Genomic DNA, 15,945 nt, shown 5'->3' with positions numbered 1-15,945 from the left:
TGGGCTATATAAATAAAATGTGATTGATTGGTCTGAGACTAATACACAGTCTTGGAATTTAATGTTTACTCAGTTGGACTGAGAGTGACATGACAGCAGCACTGACCGAATTTGGTTTGTATATCCTGAGTTTAGCCTGTAAGGCAACTAATGCCTCTCAGTGTGCCATACAATTTAAACAGTGTTTGTTTGTAGTTGTTTAAGTGTCACCAAGAAGCATGGTTGACATGATCATTCCAATGTAACCCCGATCTTTACAAAGATTCTGAGGGATGTTACACAGCACAAGAAGAAATAGTGCCTGACAGTCATCACCGAAGGAAAAATATTCAGGGCGTGGAGCAGCTCCTCCATGTTTGTTGCCCGGTTCGATATCAACAGTAGTGCAGCGATTCACAGCCGGACTCTTATCTGGTTCTGATTTAGGAGATTTTAAGTTAAAATTTAAAATCTGAAACGTTCAAGAAGATGCAGGATGACGCGCGCTACCTCAAACGGTGAGACCCAGCAGAGCTAACGCGACTGTTCATTTAGATCAAGATGCATTTAGGGCAAAGAGACATTAGCTAGCTAATATTATGCATGTTAGCATCGGTCAAACAATAAATATGAGAAGTATCTGGACGAGAGCAAGGAGAGAATGGTTTTGAATATCCGTTTTAGCCCCGGTGTGCAGGGAGAGCTTCTGTGGGTCAAAGAAGCTCTCACCAAGCCCTGGTCAAACCTCTACATATTTTAACGTTTTCATGCTCTCCAGCGACCGACAATTCAAAGCGACATTGTTTTGTATGATTTTGTAAATCGCTGGTATCCACTAGTCAATTCGGCATAGATGTAATGGTGTAATGTCACAGATTTTGGGGGAAAGTATCACAGCTTACAGCAACAATCATGTCTGCCCGACCCTCAGTAGAACACAACGCTAACCAATGCAGAGTAAAGAGCTGTCTGTGTGAATTTGTACCAGAAATCCACCTGTAGTTCCGTGGCGAAGATTCACATTGTGCCGACTTCCCTACAAAACCATAACAAATCATGGAATATCTGTGTCACATTTCAATTTAGCTGTATTTCCACTGGAATACACAACTACATTTAAACCTGCAGAATGTTAATGGGGGTTCGGCACTGCATTTCCTCTCTGAAGGAAGGGGCTGGGACAACCTAGCTAGGAAGGAACTGGGAAACGATGACTGATCAACTGAAAAGCTAATTAGCTTAGCTGGTGTAGAACTAGCTTGGGTGGTGGTGGTTCACGCTGCGAGTTGAGCTAAATTAGCCTTTAGACTTGTCAGAGCGTCAATGAAAACAAATGTTAGCCCGTTAGCCTGTTAGCACAGCCAGGATACAGGCAATGCACGTCACTGTCTGGGCGTGTCTGTCTGTGCATTGTTTTGGTGCCTGGATGTAAGGTTAACGACAGATTCCATGTTTTATTTGTCACTGACATCAGAGCTGAACACCACAGTTTAAATGTCATTATATCTAATTGTGTTTATATATTGTGTATCATTTCATCTTGCGTCATCAACACGTCCTACTTGTCGTCTCGCGGTGTTTGCTGCTGCTGCAGGTGAAACTGATGCTTTTGAAAACCCTCTGTTTTTTGCAAGAAGAACAATCAACAACTACGTTGACTGAGGACTTACTTTGTTTTGTAAGAGAAAACCAGATTGTGTAAATATGGATGATGATGTGATGATATTGAGTTGGATGATTACTTGTGAAATATGAATGAACTAGTTATCTGGAGAAAAGCTCTTTATTGAGTCATTGAATGTGTGTATATATGTGTGGATATACATATATATAAATGTGTGTGTGTGTACTTGTGCGAGTGATCCAATTGATGCTCACATATGTCATAATTCACTCGTCTCAGACTGATGAATCCTAATGAATCATGTTTCATTTATTCACAAAAAAGGCCCAGAAGAGAAGCTCACACTGCTGAGCTTCAAGTCTGCTGTCAGTAATCTATTAATCAAACCAAAACAATAAGAAAATAATACAAGTACATCAGTGACACATCATTAGAGCAGCATGTACTGATATAGAAACACAGATGATTAGTATGAGAGCTGGTCAGGGGGAACAACAATCACTGAGATAATAAAGTGAAGAAGTTTACAGTGTACTGTAGGTGATGTAAAACATGATGGTACTGGACAGTGACCTGCATAAAAACTGAGGCAGCTTACACACTGAGAGTTTTCTAACAACTGATGAACCGTAGAAGCTGCTGTGAACAAATATGCAAACAAAATGACAAAAATGTAAAACAAAACCTCTGTAATTTGTCAAGCCATGGTGGTGATAATGGTGATATTGGGAAGAGAATATTAATTTTGCAGGATGATTTTTTTATGTAATTCATTTTAATATAATATTGTAATTCCAGGTTCGTCCTGTAAAGAAAAGCAGTTTGTCCACAACTTTTCTGACATGTAATGTAATGTAATGTAACATGTCATGACCACCAACCAAAGTGAAATAATTCAAAGTTACAAACTCTCTTAAATCCCTTGTATTTACTATTTAAAAGCGCTCCGTTCTTGCATGAGGTCCACTGCTTCATTCCACTCAGTAGTTGTGGACTTCATGGATTTCGAACTTGCATTATTATGCAACTGACAAGCGAGTTTACAAAGTTACGGAATAAGTAATTAAACTGTCTGTTTATTTTCACCCAAAGCAAAGTGACTGCAGGCAGTCTAGATGTTCATCCCACGGAGAAGGCCCTCGTGGTCCACTATGAGGTGGAGGCGTCCATACTGGGGGAGAGTGGAGGTCATATGCTGGGCGAACGCAAGGAGGGACAAAAGATGTGAGTGTTCTGTTCTTTTCTGCACACAGCTGCCATCCACATCCTTCTGGACTATTTTTCTATCTCTTCTTTCTTTTCTTTGAATAAACTGTCATTTAACTTTTATTTACAGTCACATTAGATTTTCTCTTAGTATTTTCTTCTTTCTCTCCATTCACCTCAGAGCTCTACTGTTTCTAAAGTCCTTTGTCTCTTTTCATTTAAGTTTATTCTCATTTGAACTGGATTAGTTTTATTCGGGCTGTTCACCATCATCTTACTCCTGGTTATCTACACTGGATAGAAGTAGATAAACATTTTATCCGTTTATGTGACTGGAATTATTTTAACATGATGTGGATTAGTGTCATGCCTGACCACACAAATATGTTCCCAGTTGTATTTTTTTTTCTCCAGCTGGTTTTAAAGACTGAAATGTAAAAGATCATTTGTATTAAATAACACACACATATTTGTCATGTTTTTGTCCCTGTATTGTCATTTTCAAACTCTAATTGAACATGTATAATCAGCCACAGACTTGTTTCAGCTTCATTTTAGTTCTTGAAATTGTTTCAAAATTCTGTTGCAGTTATCTAGTTAACTTATTAAATATCACTCGCTAAAGCCTGTAGACTTGTTCAAAGCTAATGAAGAGGATAAAGTCATTCACCTTTTCACCTTCATCTGTCACCCATCTCTTTGTCTGCTCTTTCTCCCTCTAGCATCCGTGTGAAGAGTCTGTCTCCCAGTACAGATGTGGGAGCTTTGGCCAAGAAAGTGGTGGAGGAGTGTAAGCTCATCCCTTCCTCCCGTTTGCCCCAGGTGGAGCAGCTCCTCTACTACCTGCAGAACAGGAAATCATCCCCTGTGGAGGGAAAAGGTGAGTCATGTCACCAGTAGACATGCAACAGCGTAAACACAAAACACAAAACACATAAACATACTCACATTTTCCCCATCAAAAATATTATCATACACACTTAATGGCTTTATTGCACTCATCTAGAATGGAATCCTTTTCATGCTATAAGTGAAGCTTTACTGACGGGCTCAACACACATTGTTAACTGATGTAAGCTTTGTGTAATGACCCACACAAAACATCGCATCATGTAAAACGAATTCTGGAGAGTTAAAGAATTGTTCTGCCATAAAGCTGCTGTTCAGTGCACATTATTCAATACACAAGATGTTTCACTTCTAGATGTTTAATATCTAATGGAAAACTTTGCTGGGTGTGTGTGTTTTTTCGTCACCAGTGGAGAAGAAAGAAAAAAGAAGTGTGAAACCCAGAGAGTTGACACCGTTTGAAGGAATGGAGGTAACATGGCTGAAACTTACTGTTAATGTGTCTTGTTCCTTCATAGTCATTTCAGTGAGATCTCATAGAGCATTTGCAAAATGTTACAATGTATTTTTTCCTGAACGCTCATCAGCTCTCTACCTCCGGATACAAGCATACATGGATTTGACAAGCTTTTTATTATATTTTCTGAATGCACCTCAGCCATCTAAAGCATGATGGCATGCCTCATCTTCATTAACATCACTCTAAGTTGCACAAATCCATTGTTGTGACTCTGTTGGGGCCATGGACTGTATATAAAGACTTTGTGTCTCCTCTTCCTACTGTTGTACAAAACTGAAGCCAAATATCCCTGATTTGGGCTCTGTCATCTTGTGCTGGTCACGTCATATAGACCTGCCGATATATATACTAATATCTAGTCAGTCTTAGCTGTCATCAAACCAAACTTTATCATAATAATGAACACTTGAACCTACAACAGTGTGATGGGAACTATCTAAAATAGTAAAAGAGTTTACGACCCAGCCAACAGGGGGCAATCTTTGAATGCAGTATATGTTTGGGGCATACACTAGATTTGCAGCAGCACCAACGATTTTACACTTGTTTATTCTAATTTAAAGTACAACTGGTAGTGTAAATCTCTTTTTTTGTTTTGTTTTTACTTATAATAGGTTGTCATGTCTTGTTCTCAGTCATTAACAGTGTTTTTGTGTTTGTCTCTGCAGTTAAATGAGGAAGCCAGTATAACCAAAGTGGATGAGTATGTGGAGCTGCTCTATGAAGGCGTCCCAGAGAAGATCAGAGGCTCTGCTCTCATTCTGCAGCTCGCCCGCAACCCTGAAAACCTGGAGGAGCTGCTACACAACGGTGCGGTTTCACTGTACTTGTTATTTCTAATTGTTAACCTAAGTTTTGCTGCCTACACCTATCACAAGATGTGTACTTCTTAGATTTGTTGTCGGTTAAGTTCGTGTTTTTGTAGGTAACATTTTTGTCCAATTGCATCATCTCTACTTGCGCAATAATTTTTTTCAAGGTTACTTATAATCAAAATCTTGTCACAGAGTCTGACCCCTTCATCCAGTGCAGCATTCAGGGAGTAAAATCCACTACTATCACTCAGGAAAATTAAGAGATGCACAATAGTTGTAATGCATGTTTTCCTGTTAATGTTACCTTATTAATGATCCTTTTGTATTTTGATTTTTTTACCATGGTGAAGCTGGCTATATCACACATACATATGTACATACTTAATACAAACATCAACTGAAGTATCTTGATGTAAAACTTTGTAGTGAAGCAAACATCAGGTAACCATGTGGTGCCAGTGATGGTCACAGTCTCTAGTGGGAACAGCATAAAATCCACTACATTTAAATAAGCTTCATTATACGATGTATTGTTTTTGAACAAACTGTAGCTGGAGCCCCAGGTGGTTGTACTTGTACCTGTAAGTCATGTGACTTGATGTGCAAAGCTGCTCATGTGTTTGTGTGCAGAGGCAGTTCTCGGTGCTCTGGCCAGAGTACTGAGGGAGGACTGGAAACAGAGTGGGGAGCTGGCCACCATCATCATCTACATCTTCTTCTGCTTCTCTAGGTAACACACACACCCACTCCTCTGTCGTGTTAGTGTAGCTGTTTTCAGACATGACCTCCGGGTAAAATCCAGATAATTGGCTATGGACTTCACACGCAATTTACCTTACCACAGTGGGAGGTTTTCTGCAAAGATGTGTTCACAACAGCATCAAATCCTCTGCATTATTCAGGCGAGAGCTGGAGCAGCCGGGTGCAGCAGACTGTGTCTTCTACGTGTATGACACAACTTTTTCCCCGGGAGATCTGTTGCATTTTAGAAGCAACAAAAGCATGTCTGAAACCAGCTAAAGTGTTGCTGTTTCAGCTTCAGCCTCTTACTAGTGTCTCTCCTCTACTGTTCTCCAGTTTCTCCCAGTTCCATGGAGTGGTGAGTCATTATAAAGTAGGTGCGTTGTGTATGAGCGTGGTGGAACATGAGCTGAAGAGACATGACGTGTGGTGTGAGGAGCTACGCAAGAAAAATAAGGCTTATATCCTTTAATGTGCTCTTATTCCCCCCTGTCTGTTTCATTTGTCAGTTATTGTGTATGTCTAATAGTAATGTGACTTATTTTGTGTGTGCGAAAAATATTCCTTAACATTCTTGTGTACGTGAGTCAGCACCGGAGAATGGTTCCCTAAGAAGAGACCAAGACAAAGCTCTGAGGAAGTACCAAGGGCTTCGGGCTAAACAGGAGCAGCTGCTCAGAGGTAAGTAAGCCTTTCAACTCTCCAGAGGTGGTGTTTTTCTGTGCTGTGAGGTGAACTCAGATTTGATGCATCACTTCATTCCAAATTAAAGGAATCAGAGGGGAGATACATTCACTGGGTGCAATGTATACACAATCTATTACATGGCTTTTCCTCCCACATTTTCCAATTTGCACCTCAGGGCTAAATCATTTCCATGTTATTTTCAGAGGAGTCACATTTCTTCATAGTAATGCTTTATAAGCCTAAGTATTATTTCATTACTATTTGAATACTTTCATGAAAGGTAATGTGCATATTTAATTAAAACTATAAATCGTTATTCCTTAGAGTTAGCATTGCTTTAAATGTAACCAAGGAATGATTTGAGTTATGCTACAAGAAATACATTATCTCTAATTTTCTCTTGCACCTTGTTCCTCATTGCTTCCCCTCTCTCTCTCTCTCTCTCTCTCTCTCTCTCTCTCTCTCTCTCTCTCTCTCTCTCTCTCTCTCTCTCTCTCATGTTTTTTTCACTCAGTGTCTCTTTACCTCCTGTTGAACCTCGCTGAGGACACGAGAACGGAGCTGAAAATGAGGAATAAGAACATTGTTGGTCTGTTGGTCAAAGTTCTTGATCGGGATGATGAGGAGCTGCTGGTCCTGGTGGTTTCATTCCTGAAAAAACTGTCCATCTTTTTGGAGAACAAAAACGACATGGTGAGATGCAGTTTAGATTAGATTCATGGTGCGAGGAGGGACAAAGGAAGAGCCTCAAATATATTTTTATGTATTCAGTCTCACAAAGAACTGGGGATATTGAGTAATTTCCTAATATGCCCCTGCAAGCAATGGGTCAAACCAGAATCCACTTGTTCTTTGATTCCCTTAATAACTGCATTCATTCCACAAGATGTTGGAAACTTTCCTCTAAGATTCTGCATCATGTTCACATGACTGCATCACATTATTTCTGCAGATTTGTCAGTTGCACATTCATGCTGCCAATCTCCTGTTCTACTACATCACAAAGGTTGTACTGGATTGACATTTGATTTTAGGAGATCAGCAGTTTCAGAAATACTCAAATCAGCCCATCTGACAACAACAATCACGCCACTGAGATCACATTTTTTTCTCCACTCTGATGTTTGATGTGAGCATTAACTGAAGCTCCCGACCTGATGATTTGCCCGGTCTCCCCTTTATTGATTAAACCACACTAACTGTAAAAGTCTGGGTCTGGTTGCTTTCTAGTTAGATTTGTTTCTGTGTGACTTGCAGGCTGAGGTTGACACTGTAGAACGACTGGCTCGTCTGGTTCCCTGTGACCATGAAGATCTGTTAAACCTGACTCTGCGCCTGCTGCTCAACCTCTCCTTTGACTCTGGGCTCCGAGCCAAGATGGTTGAAGTTGGACTTTTGCCTAAACTGACTGGCTTGATGGGTATATATACGCACTAATATAACAGTCGATATTACACAGCCATTGCAGAACTTTATTCCTTATGCCTTACAATTAATAATTAATGACCTCCTTTACATAATGTATGATGGTAGTGTTATTTTCTTCATCTCCATTTGGGAATTGTATCAATCCATGATTAATACAAAATCATCTTATGTCTGTCTTTGTGCAGCTGATGAGAACAACCGTCAAGTAGTGATGCGTATCCTGTATCATATCAGCATGGATGACCGCTTCAAGGGCATGTTTGTTTACACTGACTGCATACCTCAGGTATGAGAGCAGCCACTGAGAATCATTTTAAAAGAAATACAAATGAAGTAACTCTTGACGTGATCTTTGAATGGTGTGAAGTCAGAGCTGTTTGTGTATCTGTGTGTAGCTCATGCAGATGCTGTTTGAGTGCAGTGAGGAGGAAATTGAGGCCGAGCTCATCTCCATCTGCATCAACCTGGCTGCAAACAAGAGGAACGCTCAACTTACATGTGAAGGTAGATTTATATGAGCTGCATTGAGTCATTTATATCGATATTTTAAGATGGTACAAAGAAGGAAGGAGACCAGCTGTTTTCATATTGGAACACGCTAAATGTGGCAAGAGAGCAAGGTGATAGAACGCCTCATTTATCGGTGCCTTCGTTATGAAGATCGTGACAGAAAGGCAACTCCTCTACTGGCAATGGCAAAGGAGTCAATTTCCTTCTTTTAGCAAAGTTTAATGTAAAAGAGGCAGACTTTAATGAATTTGGTGTCTGAAGTTATGTCAGATAGCAATGTTATGCTATCTCTGCTCAGTTGTTGAATATCTGGGGGATACATTAACATAACCACAATTGCATGGTGGGGGATTTCCCCAAGCTTTGTCTTAAGGGAGGTGCAGTGTTGCCAGACTTTATAAACCCCTAAACCCAACAACGACCCACTGATTCTGCATAATCCTCCCAGACTGCACCACCTGATCTTAAATATTAGTGTCTGGGCTGTAGCTTTAACAGTTTCTGGCTTAAGTGGAGAGTCATGTTTGGTACAGTCCTGTTTAGTTTAAGTGTTTCTGGGTTTTGATGGTCTCTGTTTGTCTCTGTCTGTAGGAAATGGGCTGAAGATGCTGATGAAGAAAGCTCTTAAGACAAAAGACTGTCTGCTGATGAAGATGATCAGAAACATCTCACAACACGATGGACCAACCAAACCTCTGTTCATAGTCAGTTACAAATCCCCATTTGAAAATACAGCATCCAAAAACATATGAGTGTTACTCCTGGTGGTAGTAGAGTTATCAGTAGAAGTTTTTGTTTCACCGGAAGGTTTTCGTTTCCCATGATGGATTTGTCTCCTCTCCTCCTCTCAGGACTATGTGGGTGACCTGGCAGCAGAGATCCGTGCAGAGGAAGATGAGGAGTGGGTTCTTGAGTGTCTGGGGACACTGGCCAACCTCACCATCCCTGACCTGGACTGGGAGTTGGTGCTGAAGGAGTACAACCTGGTACCTTACCTCAAAGACAGACTCAAACCAGGTAGTAACTCGTCCTTGAGAATACAGTTCCAAATGTATGGGCACTCCCTGAGCAAGTCACAAATTGTACCGATTTTTGAAAGTGAAAAGAAGTAAATACAACCCCTGTATCAAATAGATAGATTATATGAAATCTCTTTCAGCTTGAAATACTTGAAATGGCAATTACTGGTACCTGTAAGGAAAGCTTTCAGTTAAAACTGCACGTGTGCTGGGAGCTGCAGGAAGGTTGAGTAGACACAGGTGCTGCAAGCATGAAGAATGCAAAGCCACATCTGGATTAGCCAGAGGTGTCTTTTCTCTGAGTTGTGGAAAAGCCTCAACTCAATTCTTTGTTTTTGTTTCACCTTGTTTTCTACTGAAACAGTCTAAACCACCAGCATTCAGTAACAGTTTATTTTCTTACTTTTATCTCTTGTGTCGTGTGTGTGTGTGTGTTTCAGGCTCAGCAGAGGATGACCTCATCCTAGAGGTGGTGATTATGATTGGAACGGTTTCCATGGATGATGCCTGTGCCGCCATGTTGGCTAAATCTGGCATCATTCCTGCCCTTATCGAGCTACTGAATGGTGACTTACTAACACACAGACAGACACACAATTAAACGCTTTTTACCAGTTGAACATGTCGTCTACAATATATTGGTTTTTAGTCTGAAAAAAGTCTCTGTGGTCATAGTAATGAAGTCAAGAAAAGGCTACTAATTTCGAACTGTACTTGAAAAAAACAAGTAGTACACCATGATATGAAGATTGACGGTTATCATATGCACATTTGCTTATTAGTGATATTTATAAAATGCAACCCGAGTCTCACCTGTGTGTGTGTGCATCTTCTTTCTTCCTCTCCTGAAGATCAGACTGTGACCACACACACAAGCGAGAGGGCCACAATTTATATCACCAATCTCCAGTCCCTGAAAAATAAAATAGTAGCACAAACCAATCATCTAGAGGATTAATGGAGAAAAATCATTAGCATATTAATCCATAATGAAAATAATCATTAGTTTCATAGTAGCAATCTCATCATATAATATGTTATAGAAACAGTAGTACTGAGTTCTTTCACCTTTAGTACTTAAAGAACACTGGTTAATGCAGGACCTTTACTTGTAACACCCTTCAGGTAAGTAAAGTACAGTGTGGTATTAGTACTTTTACTTAGGTAACTAAGTGAATTCTTCCTCAATTTTAAACTAGGAATCATAATAAATAATAATAATTAGAAATACAAGGAATCTAAAAATCTCATACAGTTTCAGCCTTTCTTATGAATATTAAATGTAAGCGATATCTTAATTGGTGAATTTATAGTATTATAACCTTTAACCATGTGCTCTCCATGTGTTACATGAAGCCCAACAGGAGGACGACGAGTTTGTGTGTCAGATTGTCTACGTCTTCTATCAGATGGTTTTCCACCAAGCCACACGAGACGTCATCATCAAAGACACCCGTATCCTTCCCACAATGCACTCTAATTTACATGTAAAGATGAATGGGTACACTGACTGTAAAATCTTCACACGCCATCCTCAGAAGGTTTCTGTGGTTTTTCTTTAACCCTCGCTCTAGAGGCTCCAGCCTACCTGATAGACCTGATGCATGACAAGAATGCTGAGATTAGAAAAGTGTGTGACAACACCCTCGACATTATTGCTGTAAGTGAAAAAGCACATTGCAGATGCAGTGTAGTAGCTACTGGTAACAGCACATAATTTGTTTAATATGATACAGAATCAAACATTCCTGTGTGTGTGTGTAGGCTGCCTCTCATTTACTTGTTCCCTCATGTTCTAGGAGTACGATGAGGAGTGGGGGAGGAAGATCCAGTCAGAGAAGTTTCGTTTCCATAACAACCAATGGTTGGAGATGGTCGAGAGTCGTCAGGCTGATGAGTCGGAAACGTATCTCTATGATAACGACAATGACAGGGCCGATCTCTTCTATAGTGCAGGTACATTGAACTCAGGACTATGCATTACACTGCAAAATATTACAGGTCATTTATTTTATAAGTATTGGGTTAACTGCAAAAATGTATTTTCAAGGTTTTTGTCACAGTACCTACAGATCATTTGTTTTTTAGCATATATTTAAGGCATATCTCAGGCCATAGGAGTATCTGTCTCCCTCCTCTTTACTCTTTACTGTATAGCTGTTGTCAAAGGCCCTGTTCAGACCTGGTATTAAGACACAGTGAGGACACATTTAAGATTTGATCACTCAGGCACAACTGGAGGGGATTTGGGACACATGCCGCCACATTCTTTTAGCAGTGTGAACGTGAATGTGTCCTGGGTAACAAATATACAACCTACTCAGCTGACGTCCACAAACACCTGACCTATCTGTATAGTCAGACTGGTTAAAAACATCATGTGGTCGATGTGAACAGAAATTATGACCTTGCTTAATTGCGTATAGAGAGCGTATAAATCCAATCACTTATTGTCTCTGAAGACACATTCATGACGCATTTTAATGCCCGATGTGAAATGACGAACTTTAAGCTTTCAACTTGATATGGCAGAGTCCTTAGAACCAGCAGAGCACAGGCAGCCAAAAATGTCCAGGGGCACCACAACAACTACTATGATTTTAGTCAAGCATGATAGTTTTCACAATCACCAAATAAGATCAGGGAAATACTGTAATTACTTTTGACTCATTTATTCACCAACACTGAATCTTAAGGTTCCAATGAGGACTGACTGACTTTTTTTAGGTTACCACTGAATCAAATCTGCCACATTCAGTTGATGTATATACTGTACTGGGATAACTTATTGAGTGATAATGGAAACTATTATATTACATAAAGTTTTGGCTGTGGCAACATTCAGAAAAGATTAATCCTATAAAAACTAATTGGGCTACTATGAAGTGCAATCACAATGTGTCACCAGAGAGCTTATGTGCATTTTATCTTCATGTGTTTGTCTTAAGATGGAATAACTCCAGCAGACGGCTGCGTCAGCCCAGATTTCTTCAGTGACCTGCAGGCTCAGAATGGAGACTCACACCTCACAGAGTGAGTTACTGTTACTGTGCAATAGAAACATGAACTGTAATGAAAACAATAGTACAAAGTGCTTTAACATTTCCCCCCCCAAACACCAATCAATCAGAGGAGAATGTGGTAAACAATGCAATAGGAAAAGATTATTATTCATCAGTTCTAAAGAGCAAATTACTACACATCAATTATCAGGTAATATTAGAATTTTAAAACAACAGACACCGGCACACAAGCTGTGTCCCAGTTTAGGGCCCGCCTCCTTTGAAGGAGGCATTTGAAGACCGACTGCATCTAGATTGTCCCATTTTGAAGGCTTCTTCCTTCAAATGTGGCCAGCAAATGCATCCTTTCATCCCGGAACAATGAAGGCTCCAAGGGATGGATCCTTCTCGGGACCAAACTATCCCAGGATTCATTGCACTTCGAAACTGTTTTTCAAAGCGATAATGGCGGCAATACCAAAATGTCTGATGCTTACACTTTTAAATGTAAGTATCTGGGTTAAACTCAACCAAACAGCTGACGGTATACATGTTAAAAAACCACAGGGCATTAAAACTTCCTCATTGAGACCAACTGCAACTCTGTTGCTAGGCAACGACAGTGATAGCAGGACAAGCTGGCGATGCAAATCATGGAAATCCTCTGTATACCAGACTGTCTCATTTCTGTTTGGCCTTGGTGGTCTACGTGACCCAGAAAGGCCCCCTCCTTTGTGGGGTGTTTAGGCCAAAGGAGGCAGCCTCAGAATTGGGGCACGCCCACACGCACACACCACACACCACACACCACACACACACACACACACACACACACACACACACACACACACACACACACACACACACACACTCAGGCTCCTGAGGAAGATATTATTTAAACTAAAGAAAGTTGGTCATACACTTGTTTTTGTTAGTTTTACTTGAGGCCTCCATGTGTTTCACTAGAGAATGAAAATACTATTCTTCATGTCCAGCCACAGTCTTAGCTTGTGTTCCTCATATTGAAGTTAATAGTCTGTGTTAATTAAACTGGTTTTGTTCTCCAGAGCTGACAGAGACATCTTCGACCAGACCAGCTCGTCACCTGGACGACCAGCCACTGCGTACGGCTTTAGACCTGACGAGCAGCCCTTCTATCAGTACACATAGACACACACACACGTCAGGACATCCTGACATGTTAACCATCCACAATCTGCACATCCACATCATTAGAATGACAATAAAATATTACAAAATACTAATGCCCACTACGATCGTGTAGATAGACGATGATCTCACTGATTGGAGGTGTTCAGAGTGGTTATAGCCCAACTTTCCCATTATTGTATCAAATTATTGTTCATAGTAGTAGCATTAAATTAAATTAAAATTAAAAATAATCTTACATCTGCATAGTTTCACGTCTGATTCTCCCACATAAAACAATTGCAAGCACACACACAACACTCGGACTGGACTGTGTGTAGATGCCTCGCTGTACATGACACAGAGTGGAGGAGATTAGAGATATACAAAAAGAACAAATCAATCTGCTTGATTTTTAGTTTTTTTGTGTTTTTAAAGTTTTTGTCAAAACTGCAAGTGAATGAACAGTCAATGTGATAGAGAGAGAGAAATGAGCCATAAAAACATAAATAGCATGATGTGCCTCTGCAGCTCTAACGGAGTAAGAGAGATGAGTTTTGGTCAGTACATAGTTGTAATTATTAATTCTAGCACGATAATAAACACTTACCATGTTGGAGTGGGAGCCAGATAGATCTTTTAAATATTACTAATACTCATGACAGACTTGGTGTGAACCCACCCATTTTTTCAAGTAATCAGGAATAATAGAAGATCCAGTAGTTGTGGAGAAGCCTGTATATAACACTGCAGATTATAAAGGTGTTATTTAATAACCTGCAGTTCCACACAGTCATTACCCATTTCCTTAATTCCACCACCACAACAACAAAGAAGAACATCAAGTTAATGTTAAATCTTACTCACTGGCCACAGTCTTTGTATGATAAGTTTTTTGTTGAACAGCAAATAATTTAAAGAATGTGAACAAACTTTATTTTTATCTATGTTGAAAAGTTTTGCACATGTTTTGTTTATAGTGATTATTTGTTGCCTCCTCAAATCTACATAAAAACACTCAGATACTTTCTTACCTTGGTTCAAGGGTTTGAGATCCACCAGACTCTGTATAACACTGTCAACATCTTGAGTAACAGTAATTTTAATAACATGCACTACAATGTACATAACTGTGTTTTTTAATGTCACTGTAAACTGGGCACATTGCTGCTGGTTATCCTTACATCTTGGAGTGCTTTTACACTTGAAAGCAGAACCAAGAACAGGCATCACCGTCTGTCACCAACTATTACATGTTAATACATTCACAGTTTTCTTCTTTTGCACTGATACAGTGGCAGCTGAGTAGTGGAGGGAAATAGGTATATATATATATACATACTTGGCAGATATTTCTGAAAATATATATAGAAAAGTGCAGGTAACACTAACATAATGTGCTGCTGTTGCGCTAAGGTAAAACCACACAAATTTGTATACACCCCAAATATGAAGCTGTCATCATATTTGTGATAGAATTAAAATGATTTGAATGATTTGCTTCCATATCAGTGGCCCAGCTCTAGTTTTCTCAACGACTGTTAAACAGAGAAAAGGCCCCAGACTGATTGATGACTGGTCTAAATTTTCAATAATACAGTAATTGTATTAGCATGTGCCGTGTTTAGTATGTTAAGTTAACCATTCTGACATTTCATGTATTTACTGTACATATTTCCCTGTTTTAACAGCAGTGAGAGCAGCTTTGGACCATGTGGAGTCAATGTTGTGTCGACAGTGTTATTGGTAGCATGTTTATGGCTGTTTTCAGTTTTGCCAGGGTCCTGCAGTAGTAACTGTCTCACAGTGTTATTGTTTACTGTGTGTTGTTAGAGCCGCAGAGCTTTAATACGAGAAAATGATGGGAATCAGCATAATTACACATTTCAAACCAAAAACACATTGTTCCATGAACTAAACTACATAGTTCTTAATGAAGAGGAGAGTTGTACATTCTGTTAAGTGCTCGACAGTTTTGCAACATATTGTTATTACTTTTAGGCATATTTGCACATATAGTTATATTTTGATGCATGGTTATAGTTTGTTTTTTTATCATAAGTTATTGTGAAACTACAGTATGTACACTATATTATTGTTTTTATGATTTTATTGCTACTTAACAAAAAAAACTGTAAAAAGTAGTAAGTACTGGACTATAGATATTCTTCATCATCACTGTCTTTCTTCTTTAAATAAAAACACACATATGATATTTGACTGTTTTAATATCACACTGTGTTCACTGTTACATTCGGGATATCATGGGTACCTTGCTGAGTTTTCTTGTAAACAAGTATATTTGTGTTTATGTTCACATGTTGAACCAAATGCATTGTATGTACCTTTTAGCCTGTCAGTCACTTCAAATATTTTGATTTGGTTTACTTTATATATACCTTGATGAAATACAACA

The 15,945-nt window shown here is 39.4% G+C and overlaps 1 protein-coding gene across 3 annotated transcripts; it reads left to right on the top strand.

Annotated features, from left to right (window-relative positions):
* Positions 1 to 288: 288 nt before the first annotated feature.
* Positions 289 to 15,747, top strand: LOC118118024 (kinesin-associated protein 3). Of its 3 annotated transcripts, XM_035170792.2 has the most exons (20): positions 296 to 497; positions 2,696 to 2,827; positions 3,532 to 3,689; positions 4,069 to 4,130; positions 4,847 to 4,988; positions 5,624 to 5,723; positions 6,071 to 6,195; positions 6,317 to 6,415; positions 6,936 to 7,114; positions 7,679 to 7,841; positions 8,035 to 8,135; positions 8,245 to 8,353; positions 8,951 to 9,063; positions 9,211 to 9,376; positions 9,819 to 9,944; positions 10,735 to 10,833; positions 10,953 to 11,038; positions 11,178 to 11,334; positions 12,327 to 12,411; positions 13,448 to 15,747. In XM_035170792.2, exons 1-20 carry the CDS (start codon positions 469 to 471, stop codon positions 13,548 to 13,550), a joined length of 2,334 nt encoding a protein of 777 aa, XP_035026683.1. In that variant the 5' UTR covers positions 296 to 468; the 3' UTR covers positions 13,551 to 15,747. The 3 variants fall into 3 exon arrangements, with proteins under 3 accessions (XP_035026684.1, XP_035026685.1, XP_035026683.1); XM_035170793.1 differs by lacking the exons at positions 10,735 to 10,833; positions 10,953 to 11,038; positions 11,178 to 11,334; positions 12,327 to 12,411; positions 13,448 to 15,747 and adding an exon at positions 10,230 to 10,616 and having other exon boundaries at positions 289 to 497; XM_035170794.1 differs by lacking the exons at positions 10,735 to 10,833; positions 10,953 to 11,038; positions 11,178 to 11,334; positions 12,327 to 12,411; positions 13,448 to 15,747 and adding an exon at positions 10,235 to 10,616 and having other exon boundaries at positions 290 to 497.
* Positions 15,748 to 15,945: the final 198 nt, after the last annotated feature.

This window comes from Hippoglossus stenolepis, chromosome 11 (genome assembly GCF_022539355.2).
Source record: "Hippoglossus stenolepis isolate QCI-W04-F060 chromosome 11, HSTE1.2, whole genome shotgun sequence".
Lineage (NCBI taxonomy): Eukaryota > Metazoa > Chordata > Actinopteri > Pleuronectiformes > Pleuronectidae > Hippoglossus > Hippoglossus stenolepis.
Note: the sequence above shows the minus strand (reverse complement) of the source record. Positions and strands in the feature narration are given on the sequence as shown.

What these genes read in the sequence shown, in the direction of transcription:
- LOC118118024 (XM_035170792.2), top strand. Translation starts at nt 469, where the DNA reads ATGCAGGATGACGCGCGCTACCTCAAACG. An exon ending in ATCCCCTGTGGAGGGAAAAG is followed by an intron (nt 3,690 to 4,068) that starts GTGAGTCATGTC and finishes TTTCGTCACCAG; the next exon opens with TGGAGAAGAAAGAAAAAAGA. An exon ending in GGAGGAGCTGCTACACAACG is followed by an intron (nt 4,989 to 5,623) that starts GTGCGGTTTCAC and finishes GTTTGTGTGCAG; the next exon opens with AGGCAGTTCTCGGTGCTCTG.